The 22,155-nt window shown below is 51.9% G+C and overlaps 1 protein-coding gene across 4 annotated transcripts in view; it reads left to right on the top strand.

Moving 5' to 3' along the window:
* Positions 1-22,155, top strand: part of STK36 (serine/threonine kinase 36) — a 68,911-nt gene that overhangs the window by 28,776 nt on the left and 17,980 nt on the right. For all 4 annotated transcript variants that reach the window (XM_040355797.1, XM_040355796.1, XM_040355798.1 and 1 more), the window contains 13 exons: positions 8,492-8,568; positions 8,655-8,745; positions 8,833-8,970; positions 13,674-13,841; positions 13,920-14,005; positions 14,795-14,894; positions 14,969-15,101; positions 15,189-15,289; positions 15,410-15,505; positions 17,119-17,217; positions 18,543-18,637; positions 18,724-18,784; positions 18,967-19,077. In XM_040355797.1, the coding sequence (XP_040211731.1) occupies positions 8,492-8,568; positions 8,655-8,745; positions 8,833-8,970; positions 13,674-13,841; positions 13,920-14,005; positions 14,795-14,894; positions 14,969-15,101; positions 15,189-15,289; positions 15,410-15,505; positions 17,119-17,217; positions 18,543-18,637; positions 18,724-18,784; positions 18,967-19,077 (1,356 nt within the window). The remainder of the gene's footprint in view (positions 1-8,491; positions 8,569-8,654; positions 8,746-8,832; positions 8,971-13,673; positions 13,842-13,919; positions 14,006-14,794; positions 14,895-14,968; positions 15,102-15,188; positions 15,290-15,409; positions 15,506-17,118; positions 17,218-18,542; positions 18,638-18,723; positions 18,785-18,966; positions 19,078-22,155) is intronic.

The following is a 22,155-nucleotide window of genomic DNA, read 5'->3' as shown; positions in this document are numbered from 1 at the left end:
TGATAGTGGCCCCGGTATCTCTTAAGCCTTGTGCTACTTGTCCATTCACCCGTACCTCCTGACGGTGATGCTGACGGTTATCTGGAGAGGCAGCTTGTATTGGGTCTGCCTCATACCAAATTCCCAGACATTCCTCAGGGCCCCCCTCGGTCTCCAGGCAGTGGGCCGCAGAGGGACGTGATGGAGTGACCTCTGTGTTGGGTGTTGTGCGTCTCCAGTTGTTATTTGTAGCTCTCAAAGGGCAATAATGAGCAATATGTCCCGTGTCGCTGCAGTGATGGCACGTCACCCTAGGCGAATCCCGGGGGTAGTTGCTAGGCCCCTGAGGACGTGGTGGGACTGGAGCCCGAAACTCTGGGCATGGGGTGACGGTTGGAGTACGCGGTTCTACCCTCTGAGCCAGCCGCATAGTACCCTGGCTTACTTTCCTTGTCTCCGCGTACTCATCTGCTAGCCGAGCCGCCTCGTTTAAGTTAGCGGGCCGGCGATCTCGTACCCAGTCTTGTATGTCTGCGGCCAGGTCTTGAAAGAAATGTTCCATTAGGAACAGCTGCAATACTTCCTCCCCGGTGTTGGCCTTGCACCCTTGGACCCAAAGGGATGCCACCCTTTGTAACTGGTTGGCCCATTCCATGTGGGAGTCCACAGCCATCTTCTTGGACTCCCGGAAGCGCCGGCGGTAGGCTTCTGGCGTTACGGCATATCGGGTTAGCAGCGCCTTTTTAACTTGCTGGTATTGTAAAATATCCTCTGGAGCAAGAGCCCGAAAGGCTTCATTGGCTTTGCCCGACAATTTCCCCGACAAAATAGTGACCCATTGGTCTGGTGGTACCTGGTGTAGTGAGCACTGCCTCTCAAAGTCCGCCAAATATCCATCGATTTCCTCCTCACTTTCTACAAAAGCTTTGAATGCAGTGAACGGTATTTTCTTTCCTGTAGCAGCAGGTGGGGGGGTAGGAACTGCAGGTGTAATGGGCTGTCTCGCTCTTACCAGTTCCAGTTCTTGTCCCCTCTTCGTTTGTATCTCTTCCCTTGCTTCCCGAAACAGCTGGTTGATTAGTTCCACGGACGTTTCTGGATACAAGGATAATCTCCGCTGTACAATCCCAGTAATTACATCTTCTTCGCTGACCGGTGCAAGGGGCTCCGTTCCTTCCATGGATCCATCCATTTCGTCCAGCTCCAGCAGTTCAGCTATCAGCTCCCTCCGTGGTCTGTTGCTGGCGCTCCTACCACGACTCTCTAATAAATCTTTCAGTGTGGATCTTTTCAGCCTGGCGTACTGCGACTCCATTCAGCACTTGCTCTTTGGATAAAAGGACCATGCCACTGCTGCCAACCAATGTAACGGCTACCCACTGGTGTGAGGGTCTCAGCCGCTGGAGACGTCCTTTTCCCTGGCAAGCTGCGATATGCAGGTGCCGCCGGTATATCCCATCGAACGCCCTTCCAAGAAACGAGACGTGCTACGTTTGAAGGGTCAAGCAGACTGACTTTATTTGGCATATTTCACCTGCTTATATCTGCTTACAACTGTTACAAGAACAATGACAGTTTCCTTGAATTAATCACTTGGCCAGTTTCTAGCCGCTTCGGCACCGCACCCCACTTAACATTTCCTGGCCAGGCACATTCCTTTCTCAATAGAATTCAATTAACCTTTAAAACAATTATCACTCACACATAATCCCCATCAGCATACACCTCACAGGGGGACTGTTTACCTGCACACAAGAGAGAGTTCATTATCTATGCGAAGGGAACATTAGCATTCAGCAATGAAAAGAGACTTGTCCAATTAACCCTTTGAGCTCAGAATACAATGTGGTACATCCAATTGTGGCAAGCCATGCAGTTCCTTGTAGTCCCCCTGCACGAAGATTATAACTGTCCCGGCAGCATGCATATGTCCGTTACAAGCGTATATTTCTTAGAGTAAAGAGTCTGTCAAAATATCTCTGGAGAGAATCAAATAGTGTTCCAATAGTAAGTACTTCAGATTATGGATATGTAATTGCAACAAGTCTCATCTGATCAGAATAAGGGTAAACTAACAGGCAAAGTTCCATAGGAGTTCAATATAGTTAAACCCTGATAAGACTGTTATGTTTAGATAATGATACTTGCGGTTCTGTTGATCATCTGATGTAGGAACTGCAAGCTTGCTTGGTCTGGTCCTGGAATGTCAATGAGGACACGGTGATAGGAATCCTTCCTGTGGTCAGCTGTCAGGCTGCATGAGAGATCCCTGGAGAGTTGGAGCCTGGAGGGAGGTGCAGCTCAGGGAGCTGGATGAGAGATCCCTGGAGAGTTGGAGCCTGGAGGGAGGTGCAGCTCAGGAAGCTGGATGAGAGATCCCTGGAGAGTTGGAGCCTGGAGGGAGGTGCAGCTCAGGAAGCTATATGAGAGATCCCTGGAGAGTTGGAGCCTGGAGGGAGGTGCAGCTCAGGGAGCTGGATGAGAGATCCCTGGAGAGTTGGAGCCTGGAGGGAGGTGCAGCTCAGGAAGCTGCATGAGAGATCCCTGGAGAGTTGGAGCCTGGAGGGAGGTGCAGCTCAGGAAGCTGGATGAGAGATCCCTGGAGAGTTGGAGCCTGGAGGGAGGTGCAGCTCAGGGAGCTGCATGAGAGATCCCTGGAGAGTTGGAGCCTGGAGGGAGGTGCAGCTCAGGAAGCTGGATGAGAGATCCCTGGAGAGTTGGAGCCTGGAGGGAGGTGCAGCTCAGGGAGCTGGATGAGAGATCCCTGGAGAGTTGGAGCCTGGAGGGAGGTGCAGCTCAGGAAGCTGCATGAGAGATCCCTGGAGAGTTGGAGCCTGGAGGGAGGTGCAGCTCAGGGAGCTGGATGAGAGATCCCTGGAGAGTTGGAGCCTGGAGGGAGGTGCAGCTCAGGAAGCTGCATGAGAGATCCCTGGAGAGTTGGAGCCTGGAGGGAGGTGCAGCTCAGGAAGCTGGATGAGAGATCCCTGGAGAGTTGGAGCCTGGAGGGAGGTGCAGCTCAGGGAGCTGCATGAGAGATCCCTGGAGAGTTGGAGCCTGGAGGGAGGTGCAGCTCAGGGAGCTGGATGAGAGATCCCTGGAGAGTTGGAGCCTGGAGGGAGGTGCAGCTCAGGAAGCTGGATGAGGGGTTTGTGCTCCGGACTGCTGGGTCAGAGGGTTGGTGAGCGGGTCCCAGGTGACGGCAGGGGTCCAACAATATAGTGGAACACCCTGCCGTCATTGCTGTGGGTTTAAATAGCCCGCTGAGCGCGGGAAAGGACAGAGCACGCTGCGGCACGCTTCCGCATTCCAGCGTGGAACGCAAGCCGCGGCGCAGCGGAAGTGACGCGGCGAATACAGGGAGACGAGCGCAGCTGTAGGAATCAGGTAAGGCTGCGCTCGTTTTACACAGGATAACGCCAGTGGCGTTACACTACCAATGTCTAGATGTTGCTCGGGCTGTGACAGTCTACCAATGTCTAGATGTTGCTCGGGCTGTGACAGTCTACCAATGTCTAGATGTTGCTCAGGCTGTGACAGTCTACCAATGTCTAGATGTTGCTCAGGCTGTGACAGTCTACCAATGTCTAGATGTTGCTCGGGCTGTGACAGTCTACCAATGTCTAGATGTTGCTCGGGCTGTGACAGTCTACCAATGTCTAGATGTTGCTCGGGCTGTGACAGTCTACCAATGTCTAGATCAGTGTTTCTCAACTCCAGTCCTCGGGGCGCACCAACAGGTCATGTTTTCAGGATTTCCCTCAGATCAAACTGCTGTGGTAATTACTAAGGCAGTGAAACTGATAAAATCACCTGTGCACAATAATGGAAAGCCTGTAAACAAGACCTGTTGGTGCGCCCCGAGGACTGGAGTTGAGAAACACTGGTCTAGATGTTGCTCGGGCTGTGACAATCTACCATTGTCTAGATGTTGCTCGGGCTGTGACAGTCTACCATTGTCTAGATGTTGCTCGGGCTGTGACAGTCTACCAATGTCTAGATGTTACTCAGGCTGTGACAATCTACCATTGTCTAGATGTTGCTCGGGCTGTGACAATCTACCAATGTCTAGATGTTGCTCGGGTTGTGACAGTCTACCATTGTCTAGATGTTGCTCGAGTCTATCTCTCCGCTTCTGCTTCGTCTGATTCCTTTTTGTCATTCTTGATGGAGCCCAGAAGGGTTCTCCACCTTCCCCTTCCACAATCTGTAGACGGACCATCATTCAGGCTTCTTGTCACAAGGATCAATTCAATCCTCTCCTGTCCCTATTCGATCTGTGAGTGCTTCATGAAACGGTTTCCCAGATTTTGGGGTAAGGTCCTTCAGGCGGACCCCTAAGACTGAAAGCGGTCCCCATTCCTTGGCTGTGTTGCTGACCCCTCAGTTAAACAACTTTTGGACATCTTGAATGGTAAAGGCAGGAAGTAGGGTGTCTGTAATATGCTTTGTTAGGAGCCCATTGAGGGACACGGCCGCTCTCCTCCCGTTGCTACAAAGCTGAGGCAGTAGAAGGGCTTATCCTGGGCTAGTCTACAGCTGTCAGTCTCCAATCCTCCTGTAGGTGGCAGTGGAACCCAATGGTGAACCGCTCCCGATGTCTCTCAATGGACGCCAAGGAAAGCATTTTTGGTGACTACAGAAATCCTATAAAAAAAAATACGGGAGTCCTTCTTCTCGGGAGTCCTTCTTCTCGGGAGTCCTTCTTCTCGGGAGTCCTTCTTCTCGGGAGTCCTTCTTCTCGGGAGTCCTTCTTCTCGGGAGTCCTTCTTCTCGGGAGTCCTTCTTCTCGGGAGTCCTTCTTCTCGGGAGTCCTTCTTCTCGGGAGTCCTTCTTCTCGGGAGTCCTTTCCTTCTTCTTCGGGAGTCCTTCTTCTTCGGGAGTCCTTCTTCTCGGGAGTCCTTTCCTTCTTCGGGAGTCCTTTCCTTCTTCTTCGGGAGTCCTTTCCTTCTTCTTCGGGAGTCCTTTCCTTCTTCTTCGGGAGTCCTTTCCTTCTTCTTCGGGAGTCCTTTCCTTCTTCTTCGGGAGTCCTTTCCTTCTTCTTCGGGAGTCCTTTCCTTCTTCTTCGGGAGTCCTTTCCTTCTTCTTCGGGAGTCCTTTCCTTCTTCTTCGGGAGTCCTTTCCTTCTTCTTCGGGAGTCCTTTCCTTCTTCTCGGGAGTCCTTCTTCTCGGGAGTCCTTCTTCTCGGGAGTCCTTTCCTTCTTCGGGAGTCCTTCTTTCTCTTACAATCATCTCTCATATGACTGGAGTGTCAGGATAACTCAGAAGCTCCTTCAAATATCTTCCCCAAAGCAGGGCCTCTCTGCTAGTCATGTGCTTCTGCTAGGATTGCCTGTTACTGGATCCTCTTCATGTCTATCTCTAGTCCTAAAATAATGACAATTCACAGGCGTGTTACCTGCAGAAGAATCCAGATGTTCCTGCCGTAGGTTCTCTTTGCTTTGATCCTTTCCTCAATAGATATATTCCTTATGGCTCTCAGCCATGTGACCTCTGCTGGGCGGCTCTCGGCCATGTGACCTCTGCTGGGCGGCTCTCGGCCATGTGACCTCTGCTGGGCGGCTCTCGGCCATGTGACCTCTGCTGGGCGGCTCTCGGCCATGTGACCTCTGCTGGGCGGCTCTCGGCCATGTGACCTCTGCTGGGCGGCTCTCGGCCATGTGACCTCTGCTGGGCGGCTCTCAGTCTCGGGCCCGCCCTTTGCAGCTATAACAGCTTCACCTTTTCTGGGAAAGCTGTCCACAAGGTTTAGGAGGGTGTCTATGGGAATGTTTGGCCATTCTTCCAGAAGAGCATTTGTGAGATCAGGCACTGATGTTGGATGAGAAGGCCTGGCTCACAGTCTCCACTCTAATTCATCCCAAAGGTGTTCTGTGGGGTTGAGGTCAGGACTCTGTGCAGGCCAGTCAAGTTGCTCCACCCCAAACTCACTCATCCATGTCTTTATGGACCTTGCTTTGTGCACTGGTGGGCAGTCATGTTGGAACAGGTCCCCAAAATGTTCCCACAAAGTTGGGAGCATGAAATTGTCCAAACCCATAAATTGTCGGCAGGAGATCCCTCCCCCACTTCAAACTTTATCAGTTGTATTGGCTGAACTGAAATAGATTTAGTTAGAGTATTTCTCCACTATAACCGTCTCCCGGTCTTCACTATAAGACCATAGGAACAGACCCATCCTGTATCTCTACCCAGCTCTTTACTATAAGACTAGTGCCATTCTATGTATCCTCTTACACCAGATTTACCCGATACTTCTCCATCCCGATACTTCTCCATCCCGATACTTCTCCATCCCGATACTTCTCCATCCCGATACTTCTCCATCCCGATACTTCTCCATCACTTCTCCATCCCGATACATCTCCATCACTTCTCCATCCCGATACTTCTCCATCCCGATACTTCTCCATCCCGATACTTCTCCATCCCGATACTTCTCCATCCCTTCTCCATCCCGATACATCTCCATCCCTTCTCCATCCCGATGCATCTCCATCCCGATACTTCTCCATCCCGATACTTCTCCATCACTTCTCCATCCCGATACTTCTCCATCACTTCTCCATCCCGATACATCTCCATCACTTCTCCATCCCGATACATCTCCATCCCGATACTTCTCCATCCCGATACTTCTCCATCCCGATACATCTCCATCCCGATACTTCTCCATCCCTTCTCCATCCCGATGCATCTCCATCCCTTCTCCATCCCGATACATCTCCATCCCTTCTCCATCCCGATACTTCTCCATCCCGATACTTCTCCATCACTTCTCCATCCCGATACTTCTCCATCACTTCTCCATCCCGATACTTCTCCATCACTTCTCCATCCCGATACATCTCCATCACTTCTCCATCCCGATACTTCTCCATCCCGATACTTCTCCATCCCGATACTTCTCCATCCCGATACATCTCCATCCCTTCTCCATCCCGATACTTCTCCATCCCGATACTTCTCCATCACTTCTCCATCCCGATACTTCTCCATCACTTCTCCATCCCGATACATCTCCATCCCGATACATCTCCATCCCGATACATCTCCATCCCGATACATCTCCATCCCGATACTTCTCCATCCCGATACTTCTCCATCCCGATACTTCTCCATCATTTCTCCATCCCGATACTTCTCCATCCCGATACATCTCCATCCCGATACATCTCCGATACTTCTCCATTCCGATACTTCTCCATCCCGATACATCTCCATCACTTCTCCATCCCGATACTTCTCCATCCCGATACTTCTCCGATACATCTCCGATACTTCTCCATCCCTTCTCCATCCCGATACATCTCTATCCCTTCTCCATCCCGATACTTCTCCATCACTTCTCCATCACTTCTCCATCCCGATACTTCTCCATCCCGATACTTCTCCATCCCGATACTTCTCCATCCCGATACTTCTCCATCCCGATACATCTCCATCACTTCTCCATCCCGATACATCTCCATCCCGATACTTCTCCATCCCGATACTTGATACTTCTCCATCCCGATACATCTCCATCCCTTCTCCATCCCGATACTTCTCCATCATTTCTCCATCCCGATACATCTCCATCCCTTCTCCATCCCGATACATCTCCGATACTTCTCCATCCCGATACTTCTCCATCCCGATACTTCTCCATCCCGATACATCTCCATCACTTCTCCATCCCGATACTTCTCCATCCCGATACTTCTCCATCCCGATACATCTCCATCCCGATACATCTCCATCACTTCTCCATCCCGATACATCTCCATCCCGATACATCTCCATCACTTCTCCATCCCGATACTTCTCCATCACTTTTCCATCTCGATACTTCTCCATCCCGATACATCTCCATCACTTCTCCATCCCGATACATCTCCATCCCGATACTTCTCCATCCCGATACTTCTCCATCCCGATACATCTCCATCACTTCTCCATCCCGATACTTCTCCATCCCGATACATCTCCATCCACATCTTCACTATAAGGCCATAGGAACAGACCCATCCTGTATCTCTACCCATCTCCATCACTTCTCCATCCCGATACATCTCCATCACTTCTCCATCCACATCTTCACTATAAGGCCATAGGAACAGACCCATCCTGTATCTCTACCCATCTCCATCACTTCTCCATCCCGATACATCTCCATCACTTCTCCATCCCGATGCATCTCCATCCCGATGCATCTCCATCCCGATGCATCTCCATCCCGATGCATCTCCATCCCGATGCATCTCCATCCCGATACTTCTCCATCCCGATACTTCTCCATCCCGATACATCTCCATCACTTCTCCATCCCGATACTTCTCCATCCCGATACATCTCCATCGCTTCTCCATCTTCACTATAAGGCCATAGGAACAGACCCATCCTGTATCTCTACCCATCTCCATCACTTCTCCATATGAGACCACCTTCACACCCTGCATGTCCACACTCTGTGCCTCTCCCTCTTCTTCCCCCCCCTCCATTATCTCCCTGGATCATTGTGGTTTTGTTGTAGGGAGAAGCAGATCGTGGTGACGGTGAGGAGTCGGGGGTTGGGCACACAGGAGTTGGGAGTCTCTCTGCATTAGCTAGGTAAGTTCTCAGTTCTGTGGATCTGATTTGTATGGTGTGTGTGTGGTTTGTACACCTGTTCTGTATTCTTCTTCATGGTGTGTCAGGGGGAACCCCATATCTCAGGACTATGAGAAGGAATTTGTCCGGGAGAAGAGGCAAATGCACAGCATTGAAGTGGTCCACCTGGAGAACGAGGTAGGGGGGGTCTGTATACACGGCGTGTGGTAGGTGGGCTGTATATCTGAACATGTGATGATGGAGACATTGTGTCTGTGTATACAGGACAGCGACGATGAATGGTCCGCACTACTGGAAGCTACTGACCCGTCTGTGGCCCAGCTGAGTACCCCCTTCCTTCTCCTCCGCGACCCCAACTTCAGGAAGAAAGTCCATGGCCGGCTACGGGACTGCAACCCTCCGGTCAGTGTATTCCCTGATCCCACATTACTCACAATGCCCCTGTACTATGACCCCCCCACATTACCCACAATGCCCCTGTACTATGACCCCCCACATTACCCACAATGCCCCTGTACTATGACCCCCCACATTACCCACAATGCTCCTTGTGACAGACTCACCCGGGACATAGGCTTTTGGAGGGGACTGAATGCTCGCTTCTTGCCTTGCGATCATGGGCCCTGGCATTGGGGGAACGGTGCTCTTTGTGAGCTGTATGCCTGGAGACCCTGTATATGCCATATTAGAGTGACTGATTCATACAGTTGGGACATACAGTGTAAGGAGATGCTAATGCCCTCACCTCCAGCCATCTCTCTGTTCTATGTGCTAATTGACCCTGCTATTGTGTGAAGATGTCCTGTGTTTACACTTATGATAATGTGTATTGTATAGCAGGTGAGCAAGGAGACGTGATGTCTACCCTGAAAGGTCATATCTATGAGTCGCCTAGTCTGGGTAAATGATTAGTTAATTAGCTCATGTTAATTTATGTTCTGGTTACCTCCTCTAACTGTATATAAGGTTGTATTCTTGGTTCTATTAAAGACTCCATGTTCAGCAGACAGACAAGTCTCGTCTCGTTGTGTGCTGAGAGCAGCTGGAATATCCGATATCTATATCCAGACTGATAGGAAGCGGAATATGACGGAAGCACTCAAGCGGAGTGTGGGACGTTCTGTTACACTCCTGTACTATGACCCCACAATGCCCCTGTACTATGACCCAACATTACCCACAATGCCCCTGTACAATGACCCCACATTACCCACAATGCCCCTGTACGATGACCCAACATTACCCACAATGCCCCTGTACTATGACCCCCCACATTACCCACAATGCTCCTGTACGATGACCCAACATTACCCACAATGCCCCTGTACTATGACCCAACTGTGATACATTTGCCTATATGTCTCAGTTTACTGCTCCCTGCTAGCCATATGGGTAGAGGTAGAAAGGAATTTCATGTGTGATTCATTCCTCTGACAGGTTATTGACGTGCTAATGTCCCCTCACTATTCTAAACGTTAATTGATCTATTGTGTTGTGTGAAGAAGATCTGTGTTTACCCTTAAAAGATGTGTATTGTATCATCAGGCTAAATGATTAGAGAAGTAGTATGTTAATTATTCTGATTGCTTCAGTGTATTAATTAACTCCACTGATGTCTTTATCTAAAGAAACGTGTCTGCATGGTCGGCTCCGACTTGTCTCCTATAATCTGTATGGGAAACCCCACTGTGTGAGGGGGGGCGTTCCTAACAGGTTGTAACCACATATAAGCTGAGTTTTTGTGTCATTAAAGTGTCTTGTTCTAGCAGTAAGCTTGGCATGTGTGGCTTTCTGGGCGATTCCAGGGATATCCCTCCTCGTGGAATATTGGGGTGATTTTCGTTATGGGAAGATGGGAACGTTGACGGGGATATCATACCGATACCGTCACAAATGGTTGGCAGCAGCGGGATCTTCCCTTCTATTCCCCTTTACACCCGGATTCCAAGCAGACACTGGAAGAACTACTGGAAGTTCGTGGAAGGATTGCTAGCAACAAAACCAAGCGGGTCATCATAGCAGAATCAATGGAGCTAGACCAGGAGGACGGGATTGCAGCAACGCCAGCAGTACAAGAGATGGAGACACCAGTGATTCAGTTGGAGTCACCAACCAACAAGCTAATGAGAGAGAAGCTAGCGTGGTTCGGCCCGAACCCAACGCCGGATGTGGTGCTGAAAGTGATGGACCTGTTAGCGGAGGAGGCTAAACAAATAAGAGACGCAGAGCTACAGAAGGCTAAAGAAATAAGAGACGCAGAGCTACAGTTAAAACTGGCAGCAGTCCAACAAGCAGCCGCACATTCTCCAAACAGTGAGTACAGCACAGCAGACACAAGGAAGATTCCGTTTAGCGCTTTTAAAGCTTTTGATGAAAAGGACTGTGAGATTGATAACTACCTGGCAGACTTTGAGCGACAATGTAACCTGCACCGAATAGCTAGAGGAGACTGGGTTGTAATATTGTCAGGCAAACTGTCAGGCAAAGCTTCTGATGCTTTCCGGACCGTGCCAGATCAGGATATCCATAGCTACGCCCGGGTTAAAGAAGCGCTCCTGGCTCGTTATGCAGTAACCCCAGAGTCCCACCGACAGAAGTTCAGGGACTCGCGCAAAACCACGAAAGACTCTTACGCGGAATGGGCATGCCAGTTGTCCCCGGTCGGCCTCTAACTGGGTTAACAGCAGCCGGGCCACCACCGCAGAGGACATTTTGCAACTAATGCTCCTGGAGCAATTTTACAATCACATCCAGACGGACGTCAAAGATTGGGTGAGAGATCGCAGGCCCATGACTCTACCAGAGGCCGCGAAGTTGGCGGATGAATATGCGGATACTCGCAAGACAAACCAGGTCACACCACGGGTACAACCTCCACCACAAACGGTGCCCTCACACCCACCAGCCGCTAGATGCCAACCTCCTAACAGACCGATGACATCTAGCCCTCGCTATCCACGCCAGGAGGACAACGAACAACGCTGCTTCCGGTGCAAACAGCTGGGTCACTTCAAGCAGAATTGCCCCATGAGTGACAACACCAGGTCAAATTGGTCTCAACCTGGGTACCGCCCACCAGCAGCAGCCCATTGTGTAGACTCGGCTTGGGATCTCCAGGAGCTGGGTCCGGAAGAACCATCGGACACCGTTTACGAAGTCCTCGCGGTACAATCTGGTATTACGGACAACAGGGAACACCATTGTCAGCTGGTCATGGGCGACAGCCATGAGACGGAGGGGCCCTGGAGGGAGCTGGGCAGAAAGAGGCACCGCCAGCTACCCCCCAAGAAGAAGAGGTCCTGGAAGCCGTATAACAAGCTGACCTGGGAGGAGAAGAAGCGACTGGAGGAGAGGGAGTCGCAGCGGGCATCCCAGATGCGGGCCGAGATGTTCACCAAGGGCCCACCGATGGCCCCTTACACCACCACCCAGTTCCTGATGATGAAGGACCACGTGGAGAGCCTGCAGGACATGAGCAAGCAGGATCTGATCCGTGAGTACATGGAGCTGGAGGAGTGCATAAGCCGCATGGAGGAGGAGAACAACCACCTGAGGTCACAGCGGGCTGACCCCCCCAGGCTCCATGAACTGGAGATGGAGCTGGAGAAGCTCCAAGAGGAGAACCGGCGGGTGCGGAGGGAGCAGGGGGTGGCTGATCTTATGGGGCTCTGATTTCCCCCCCCCCCCCCGGACTCTGAGCACCAGTGCTACAGCATTTCAACAAATATAACTTTTTCTTTTTATGAATCTCCTGTGATTGTCACTTCAGAGCCATAACCTGCCCCCTCCCATAGCGGGACACCTAGACGGCGGCGCACAGACCCATTCGCTGTCTTCACACTGACTTCTGGTGACTTTGCAGATCGCACAAAGACTTGGAGACTGACCGGCGTGTGATCTGATGACCCGGTGACATACCTGAGCCTGAAGCAGTTGTCAAGGGAGGTCAGTCATGCCAAACGGAGTTAACCTCGGACTAAAAGCTCTGAACCAGTCAACCCTACTGGACCAGGGAAGGTCCAACCGGGTTTGCCGGAGCAGGGAGCAAAAGGGGGGCCATTGTGATACATTTGCCTATATGTCTCAGTTTACTGCTCCCTGCTAGCCATATGGGTAGAGGTAGAAAGGAATTTCATGTGTGATTCATTCCTCTGACAGGTTATTGACGTGCTAATGTCCCCTCACTATTCTAAACGTTAATTGATCTATTGTGTTGTGTGAAGAAGATCTGTGTTTACCCTTAAAAGATGTGTATTGTATCCTCAGGCTAAATGATTAGAGAAGTGGGATGTTAATTATTCTGATTGCTTCAGTGTATTAATTAACTCCACTGATGTCTTTATCTAAAGAAACGTGTCTGCATGGTCGGCTCCGACTTGTCTCCTATAATCTGTATGGGAAACCCCACTGTGTGAGGGGGGCGTTCCTAACAGGCTGTAACCACATATAAGCTGAGTTTTTGTGTCATTAAAGTGTCTTGTTCTAGCAGTAAGCTTGTCTCATGTGTGGCTTTCTGGGCGATTCCAGGGATATCCCTCCTCGTGGAATATTGGGGTGATTTTCGTTATGGGAAGAAGGGAACGTTGACGGGGATATCATACCGATACCGTCACACCAACATTACCCACAATGCCCCTGTACTATGACCCAACATTACCCACAATGCCCCTGTACGATGATCCACACATTACCCACAATGCCCCTGTACTATGACCCAACATTACCCACAATGCCCCTGTACTATGATCCACACATTACCCACAATGCCCCTGTATGATGACCCCACATTACCCACAATGCTCCTGTACTATGACCCAACATTACCCACAATGCCCCTGTACTATGACCCAACATTACCCACAATGCTCCTGTATGATGATCCCACATTACCCACAATGCCCCTGTACTATGACCCAACATTACCCACAATGCCCCTGTACGATGATCCACACATTACCCACAATGCTCCTGTATGATGACCACACATTACCCACAATGCCCTTGTACGATGATCCACACATTACCCACAACACAATGATACTGTATATACCAGAATTGTTCATCCTGGTGTCCATCCTCACAATGTGAATATGATGTGTGTCTAGGTGTCGCTGGAAGCTGTATCGCGCCTTCGTCCAGCTGTCCGTGTCATCTGTAACCTCCTCTCATCGACCTGTGACCCAGCCCTGCTCTCTGACCTCTGTGAGGAGCTACAGATCCCTCATTTCCTTCTGCAGCTGATCAGCCAATCCGTGAAGGAGGATGTGCGGCAGGTGATATATAGTGTCCTGGGAGGTGGGACTATATAGTAGAAGGTTTCTGATTGGATTGTGTGTTGATTCTGGTTCCAGTGTTCGTGGACCTCGTCCTTCCTCTCGGATCTCTTCCTTCTTCTGAACTCTTACTACTGTTTCCGGAGTCATCCAGAGGCGTCACGGTGAGTTCTGAGCCGCCCTTCCCCCCCGACACCCGACCATGAGAGCCATACAGGCCTTGTCTCTGTAAAGAGAACCTGTCCTTCACCCCGACACCCGACCATGAGAGCCATACAGGCCTTGTCTCTGTAAAGAGAACCTGCCCTAAGCTGATCGATACTGAGCTCCAACCTGTCCTTCACCCCGACACCCGACCATGAGAGCCATACAGGTTTCGTCTCTCATACAGTTGTGGTGTAGTGTCCCCCCCCATTGTTAATATATGGGATGTATGTGTATTTCTTATTGGATTCCTATTCTGTAACTGAAGGGGATCACAGAATGGCCCAATCATACAACACAACATGGCAACAAGTAAACTAATGAAACTTTTCAACATGACTGTATCTGGAAGTGCATTACGTGTCTTGCCCGGTCTCTCTCTTGCCCGGTCTCTCTCTTTCCCGGTCTCTCTCTTTCTTGGTCTCTCTCTTTCCCGGTCTCTGTCTTTCCCGGTCTCTGTCTTTCCCGGTCTCTCTCTTTCCCGGTCTCTCTCTTTCCCGGTCTCTCTCTTTCCCGGTCTCTCTCTTGCCCGGTCTCTCTCTTTCCCGGTCTCTCTCTTTCTTGGTCTCTGTCTTTCCCGGTCTCTGTCTTTCCCGGTCTCTGTCTTTCCCGGTCTCTGTCTTTCCCGGTCTCTGTCTTTCCCGGTCTCTCTCTTTCCCAGTCTCTCTCTTTCCCGGTCTGTCTTTCCCAGTCTCTGTCCTTGCCCGGTGTCTCTCTTGCCCTGTCTCATATCTGGAATTCTTGTGCAGCGCTCTACAGAACTGTTCGGGGGATTTCCTGGGAGTCCTGCGGATCATCTTCTCCTTTCCCCCCAGTGATGAGGATGTCTTGGTGGAGAGGAGTTTGGAGGTAAGTGGTGTCCTCAGTTCTGTGTACTTTGTGGGCCTCTGCGGGTTCCTCTAATGGTTGTCTCCACCTTCTAGTGTTTGGTGTCCCTCTGTGCCAGTGCCAGCTATGGGGCCCCAGCGGACTGCGCTCAACTCTTCACCAGCCTTCTGTCTGATTATAAAGATGTATTGGACGCCATCATTGAGCGGACCCAGCGCCTGAGGCAAGGTATGTCTTCAAGTGTCCAATCAGAGGAGACTTTCTCCTACCCCATGTCATTTTTTCTTGTACTGTGATATCTGTCCTCCCTTTCAGAGACCTCCGGAGAGGGACGTTGGTTGAGTCTCTACTTTCATGTCCTAGCAGCTGTATGTGACGTCCCCGTGTCCACTCCTCACCGCCTGCTAAAGGAAAAGGTTTGTCTGCGTTCTAGTAATTACTTCCAGGACAGGCTTCAGACCGGATCACAAGTGTAGGCCATGACTGGAGCAGGCTCTAGAAGTGTCCTCTGTGACCCCTCTTGTCTGTCTCTGCAGGTCTGTATGTATGTCTCGGACAGGTTGTTGTCCGGCTCCGGCACTCTCTTCTCCTGCTCATCATCTGACTCTCAGCTCACTCTCAGCCAGCTGAAGGTAATATTTTCGTTTTTTTTTGTTTTTTTTTGTTACTCTTAATCTTTTCTGGGAATGTCTACAGAGATGTGTTCCCTCTCCACCACCCTCCTGGGAGTGTCTTCTGATATTTGTTCCCTCTATCTCTCCGCCCCCTGTCTCTGCCTCCTCCTGGGAGTGTCTTCTGATATTTGTTCCCTCTATCTCTCCGCCACCTGTCTCTGCCTCCTCCTGGGAGTGTCTGCTCAGATTTGTTCCCTCTATCTCTCCGCCTCTTGGGAGTGTCTGGTCAGATGTGTTCCCTCTCCACCATCCTCCTGGGAGTGTCTTCTGATATTTGTTCCCGCTATCTCTCCGCCCCCTGTCTCTGCCTCCTCCTGGGAGTGTCTTCTGATATTTGTTCCCTCTATCTCTCCGCCTCTTGGGAGTGTCTGGTCAGAAGTGTTCCCTCTCCACCACCCTCCTGGGAGTGTCTTCTGATATTTGTTCCCGCTATCTCTCCGCCCCCTGTCTCTGCCTCCTCCTGGGAGTGTCTGGTCAGATTTGTTCCCTCTATCTCTCCGCCCCCTGTCTCTGCCTCCTTCTGGGAGTGTCTGGTCAGATTTGTTCCCTCTATCCCTCCGTCCCTTTCTCTTCCTGGGAGTGTCTGGTCAGATTTGTTCCCTCTATCTCTCCGCCCCCTGTCTCTGCCTCCTTCTGGGAGTGTCTGGTCAGATTTGTTCCCTCTATCCCTCCGTCCCTTTCTCTTCCTGGGAGTGTCTGGTCAGATTTGTTCCCTCTCCACCACCCCCTGTCTCTGCCGCCTCCTGGGAGTGTCTTTTGATATTTGTTCCCTCTATCTCTCCACCCCCTGTCTCTGCCTCCTCCTGGGAGTGTCTTCTGATATTTATTCCCTCTATCTCTCCGCCTCTTGGGAGTGTCTGGTCAGATGTGTTCCCTCTCCACCATCCTCCTGGGAGTGTCTTCTGATATTTGTTCCCGCTATCTCTCCGCCCCCTGTCTCTGCCTCCTCCTGGGAGTGTCTGGTCAGATTTGTTCCCTCTATCTCTCCGCCCCCTGTCTCTGCCTCCTCCTGGGAGTGTCTGGTCAGATTTGTTCCCTCTATCTCTCCGCCCCCTGCCTCCTCCTGGGAGTGTCTGGTCAGATTTGTTCCCTCTCCACCACCCCCTGTCTCTGCCTCCTCCTGGGAGTGTCTTCTGATATTTATTCCCTCTATCTCTCCGCCCCCTGTCTCTGCCTCCTCCTGGGAGTGTCTGGTCAGATTTGTTCCCTCTATCTCTCCGCCCCCTGTCTCTGCCTCCTCCTGGGAGTGTCTGGTCAGATTTGTTCCCTCTATCTCTCCGCCCCCTGCCTCCTACTGGGAGTGTCTGGTCAGATTTGTTCCCTCTATCTCTCTGCCCCCTGTCTCTGCCTCCTCCTGGGAGTGTCTGGTCAGATTTGTTCCCTCTATCTCTCCGCCCCCTGTCTCTGCCTCCTCCTGGGAGTGTCTGGTCAGATTTGTTCCCTCTATCTCTCCGCCCCCTGTCTCTGCCTCCTCCTGGGAGTGTCTGGTCAGATTTGTTCCCTCTATCTCTCCGCCCCCTGTCTCTGCCTCCTCCTGGGAGTGTCTTCTGATATGTGGTTCCCTCTTGCAGGTTCTGTATGCTTGTTGCCATGTTAGTGTGGGGTTCTGCCAGCGTCTGCTAGATGACGGTCCTGCCATTCAGTCTGTGGTGTCCTGTGTGGAGGGAGAGGTAAGTCTAATAGACTGAAGTTTGTCACCTGTATGGCGTTTTCTACCCGTTTTATGATGCGTTTCAGATACATTCACCCTCCCGAAAAAGAAAGAAACCCCCCCCTTTACTATACCTCTCCCCCTCCCCCTCAACCCCATAAACACTTAACCATCTCCCATATTGGATTGTATTACTTATAGACTGTAGGGGGCAGCCTTCTGTTGCCTTTTTCCTGTAGATGGCACTGGAAGTATGGAATGTGTCCCTTTTTATTGGTGGATGCAGAGAAGATGGTGTCACTGGGAATGGTGGTGGAGACGATGGTGTCACTGGGAATGGTGGTGGAGACGATGGTGTCGCTGGGAATGGTGGTGTCACTGGGAATGGTGGTGGAGGAGATGGTGTCACTGGGAATGGTGGTGGAGGAGATGGTGTCACTGGGAATGGTGGTGGAGGAGATGGTGTCACTGGGAATGGTGGTGGAGGAGATGGTGTCACTGGGAATGGTGGTGTCACTGGGAATGGTGGTGGAGACGATGGTGTCACTGGGAATGGTGGTGGAGACGATGGTGTCACTGGGAATGGTGGTGGAGACGGTGGTGTCACTGGGAATGGTGGTGGGAGACGGTGGTGTCACTGGGAATGGTGGTGGGAGACGATGGTGTCACTGGGAATGGTGGTGGAGACGGTGGTGTCACTGGGAATGGTGGTGGGAGACGATGGTGTCACTGGGAATGGTGGTGGAGACGATGGTGTCACTGGGAATGGTGGTGGGAGACGGTGGTGTCACTGGGAATGGTGGTGGGAGACGGTGGTGTCACTGGGAATGGTGGTGGGAGACGATGGTGTCACTGGGAATGGTGGTGGAGACGGTGGTGTCACTGGGAATGGTGGTGGGAGACGATGGTGTCACTGGGAATGGTGGTGGAGACGATGGTGTCACTGGGAATGGTGGTGTCACTGGGAATGGTGGTGGAGGAGATGGTGTCACTGGGAATGGTGGTGGAGAAGATGGTGTCACTGGGAATGGTGGTGGAGAAGATGGTGTCACTGGGAATGGTGGTGGAGAAGATGGTGTCACTGGGAATGGTGGTGGAGACGATGGTGTCACTGGGAATGGTGGTGGAGACGATGGTGTCACTGGGAATGGTGGTGGAGACGATGGTGTCACTGGGAATGGTGGTGGAGACGATGGTGTCACTGGGAATGGTGGTGGAGACGATGGTGTCACTGGGAATGGTGGTGGAGACGATGGTGTCACTGGGAATGGTGGTGGGGACGATGGTGTCACTGGGAATGGTGGAGACGATGGTGTCACTGGGAATGCTGGGTTTGTATTTCAGGTCCATCTCTGGGATGTCTCTCGTATTCACATCACAGAAGTGTCCGTCTTCCTGGTGTCGGTCCTCGCCCTCCGTCTGCAGTCCCTCCCGGACACGTGAGTCCCTCCAGCGTTCTCTTTTCTCACATTCATGGTGGGGAGGGGGAGGGGGGGTCACAGTGCTAATCATGTCTGTGTTACAGGTTGTCACCAGCAGGGGGCGCCCTCCCCCGTCTTCTGACCTGCGGTGTTCCGTCTCTTGTGGTGAGTGTTCCGGGGTGCCGGACACATGATCGGATGAGATTTGCGTAGTGATCGATCTGCCTGTGTGCGAAGGCCCCGGAGAAGCTGACATTTCATGTTCATCCAGCTTTCCAGGCTCAGAACTCCCATCAGTGCCTAAGCACACAGGTGTTTTCATTCTTTGTCTCATTCCTCCCCCTCAGGCGGCGGCTACCGTGCTGGCGGCGTCTCTCCATGACTGCGGGGAGGGGGACCTCGTGTCCCAGGAAGTCCTACTCAGCGCCATGAGAACCGGCCTCTCCGAGACCACGCCGGTACGTCTGCCCCTCCCCCGTCAGTGTCCTCTCTCTTTATTTATTTATATATATATATATATATATATATATACACACAGTGCCTGGAAAAAGTATTCATACCCCTCTATATACAGAGCCTGGAAAAAGTATTCATACCCCTTGAAATCTCCCACATTTTGTTACAACCAAAAACATAAATGTATTTTATTGGGACACAGCAAACATGTGGGGGAGGGGTCACCGCAAACATGTGGGGGAGGGGGCACAGCAAACATGTGGAAGAAGGTGCTCTGGTCACATGACACAAAAAAACGCTATGTGTGGGGAAAACTAACACTGCACATCCCCCTGAACACACCATCCCCACTGTGAAACATGGTGGTGGCAGCATCATGTGGTGGGGATGGTTTTCTTCAGCAGGGACAGGGAAGCTGGTCAGAGTTGATGGGAAGATGGATGGAGACAAATACAGGACAGTCTTGTTATGCTGCGTACACACGATCAGATTTTCCGTTGGAATAACCTTGGATGATTTTTCTGACAATTCCACTCAAGCTTGTCTTCCATACATGACAACATGTGGGAAATTTCAAGGGGTATGAATACTTTTCTCTTCCGTTCATGGACGGACACAGCAGCCTTTGACCTTGGGGTTATTCACCTTCCTTCCAGGAGAGTTGGGCAGAAAAACATCACTTTAAGTGTTAACAACACTTTCCTCAGTACAGCTCCTCCCAGGGGGCGTGGTTCCCCGTGTATATCCCTCACTCTGCCTCAGCAGCTCCAGTTTTTTTTCCTGCCTAATGTCAGGAGAGGTCAGGCACTCTGGAGTCCCTGCACTCTGGAGTCCCTGCACTCTGGAGTCCCTGCACCCTGGAGTCCCTGCACCCTGGAGTCCCTGCACCCTGGAGTCCCTGCACCCTGGAGTCCCTGCACCCTGGAGTCCCTGCACCCTGGAGTCCCTGCACCCTGGAGTCCCTGCACTCTGGAATTTTTTTGCGATTATTTTTTTTTTTTTTCTCGCTTTTATTTTGTTTGTTCCTGCATTTTGAATCCTGTGATTCTTCTATCAACTGCTGACTGGGTGACAGGCTGGGTCTTGACTCTTGTAGTCCCCCCATGTTCGGCCATCGTGCGTGTGCCGGCCCTCAGCTCAGCTCTGGGTCGTCCACGACAGGGTGAGGCCGGGGAACTACATGTTCCAGGGCGCACATATGACCGGTCTCTATGGCCTTGTCACAGTGTGTCTGGCCGACGGCCATGCCGTTAGTGGACGTTGGTTCTGTCCGGAATGCCTCCAGCCGGTGGTCGTAGGATGGGTAAGTGGGCCCCTTGCCCTGGCAAGGTGGTATGGCTGGTGCTTCCCTGGGGAGGTCGACTGAGGGTCCGTCCTACTTTCCTCTCTCCCTCCTTCCCCGTGCTGGGTGGCGGCTGTGAGGCTGGGGCCTCCTGGGGTTTTATCGCCACTGGGGACCATGTGTTGCGGGGGGCTGTGAATTTTTTTTTTTACATTTGGGGGTGCTGCTGTGTGTGGTGTTGTGTCACTGAGTTTTTAAACCGCCTTTGGCCGCCATTTTGCCATTTTCTTGTAGCCAGCATGTTGCTTTTTGCCTCAGACGGCGGCCATCTTGAAAAAGTCTTGGCCTCTAGTGCCTGAAATAGCGCTGCAAAAGCCTGCGAATCATCCCTGAGGGACAGCGCAGCCAGCACTTCTCAGCATTCCTCAGCGTTTTCAGCTCACACTGCAACCGGGTGGGGTGGTGAGTTCCCTGGGGGCCCCTGCCTTCTGTTTCTGCAGCCGGGAGGTGACCGGTGGGTTGTTCTGTACCAGGGTGGACAAGCGGTGGGGCATCATGGAGCCTGAACCAGGAGCTTCTTCCCCAGCAATGCCTGAGTTAACCCTTAGTGCCCCTGCCGCCTCTGTAGAGGCTATGACGGCAGTCCTTGAGGCGTTTCTCGCCAGGATTGAAGCGCTACGTTGCCAGAAGGGGGGTAAAAAGCGCCCCCTCCCTGAGCCTGTTTCTGGGGATGTCTCTGACACAGAATCAGGCCCTGCTATTGCGTCTGGCTCTGGTTCTGTAATGTCAGGTGATGCGGGCTTAAGCAAGGGCCCTCCTTTACTACCCCCAAGTGTTTTTTTCACCCGCCCAGTGTGGCAGGAAAAAGTTTTCAAGGTGCTAAGACCCCCGCTGCAGGGCAGAAGCGCACCTGGTACCGCAAGCCTGCGGACAAACCTGCTTCCGCATGAAGGTTTGCCCCCGCCCACATCTCGGGTGGGGGGCCGGCTTCGCAAATTTGCGGCTCGGTGGAGGTCTCTTCTTTCCGACTGTTGGGTTTGCGAAGTAGTTTCCTCGGGGTACAAGATAGTTTCTTGTCCACTAAACAGATTTTTTCCTTCCAACCTCCAGCTTCCTCCGGATTGCCGGAAGGATCTGTCAGGGGCTGTCCAGGACCTTCTGGCCAGGGGAGTGATTGTGCCGGTTCCCTCGACCGAACGGTTTCAGGGGTTTTACTCAAATCTGTTTGTACTCCCCAAGAAGGAAGAGGTCCGTCCAATCCTGGACCTCAAGGCCCTCAATTGTTTTGTCAAAGTGCAAAAATTCAGGATGGAGTTGATTCGCTCGGTAGTGGCAGCGCTTCATCAGGGGGACTTTATGGCGTCAGATATCATGGACGCGTACCTACATATTCCCATATGCGCAAAGCACCAGAGATTTCTGGTGGTCGGAGAGGACCACTTTCAATTTGTGGCCCTCCCGTTCGGCTTGGCCTCGGCACCGCCGGTTTTCACCAAGGTGCTCGCCCCGATTCTAGCCCTGCTGAGGCAGCGAGGGATCGCTATCGTGGGATATCTGGACGACCTTCTCCTGAGAGCTTCCTCAGAATTAGAAGAGGACGTGTCTATCACGTGTCAGACTCTCCAAGAGTTCGGCTGGCTTCTGAATCTCCAGAAGTCAGTGTTGGTTCCGTCCCAGAGTCTGGAATACCTGGGGCTAGTCCTGGATTCCGCGGAGGCGAGAGTGTTCCTCCCGACGGAGAAACTGAAGACCCTGCAATCAGCGGTGCAGCAGTTGTCGACCCAGAAGTGGTCATCTC

Source organism: Rana temporaria, chromosome 6, assembly GCF_905171775.1.
Source record: "Rana temporaria chromosome 6, aRanTem1.1, whole genome shotgun sequence".
Taxonomy (NCBI): domain Eukaryota; kingdom Metazoa; phylum Chordata; class Amphibia; order Anura; family Ranidae; genus Rana; species Rana temporaria.
Note: the sequence above shows the minus strand (reverse complement) of the source record. Positions and strands in the feature narration are given on the sequence as shown.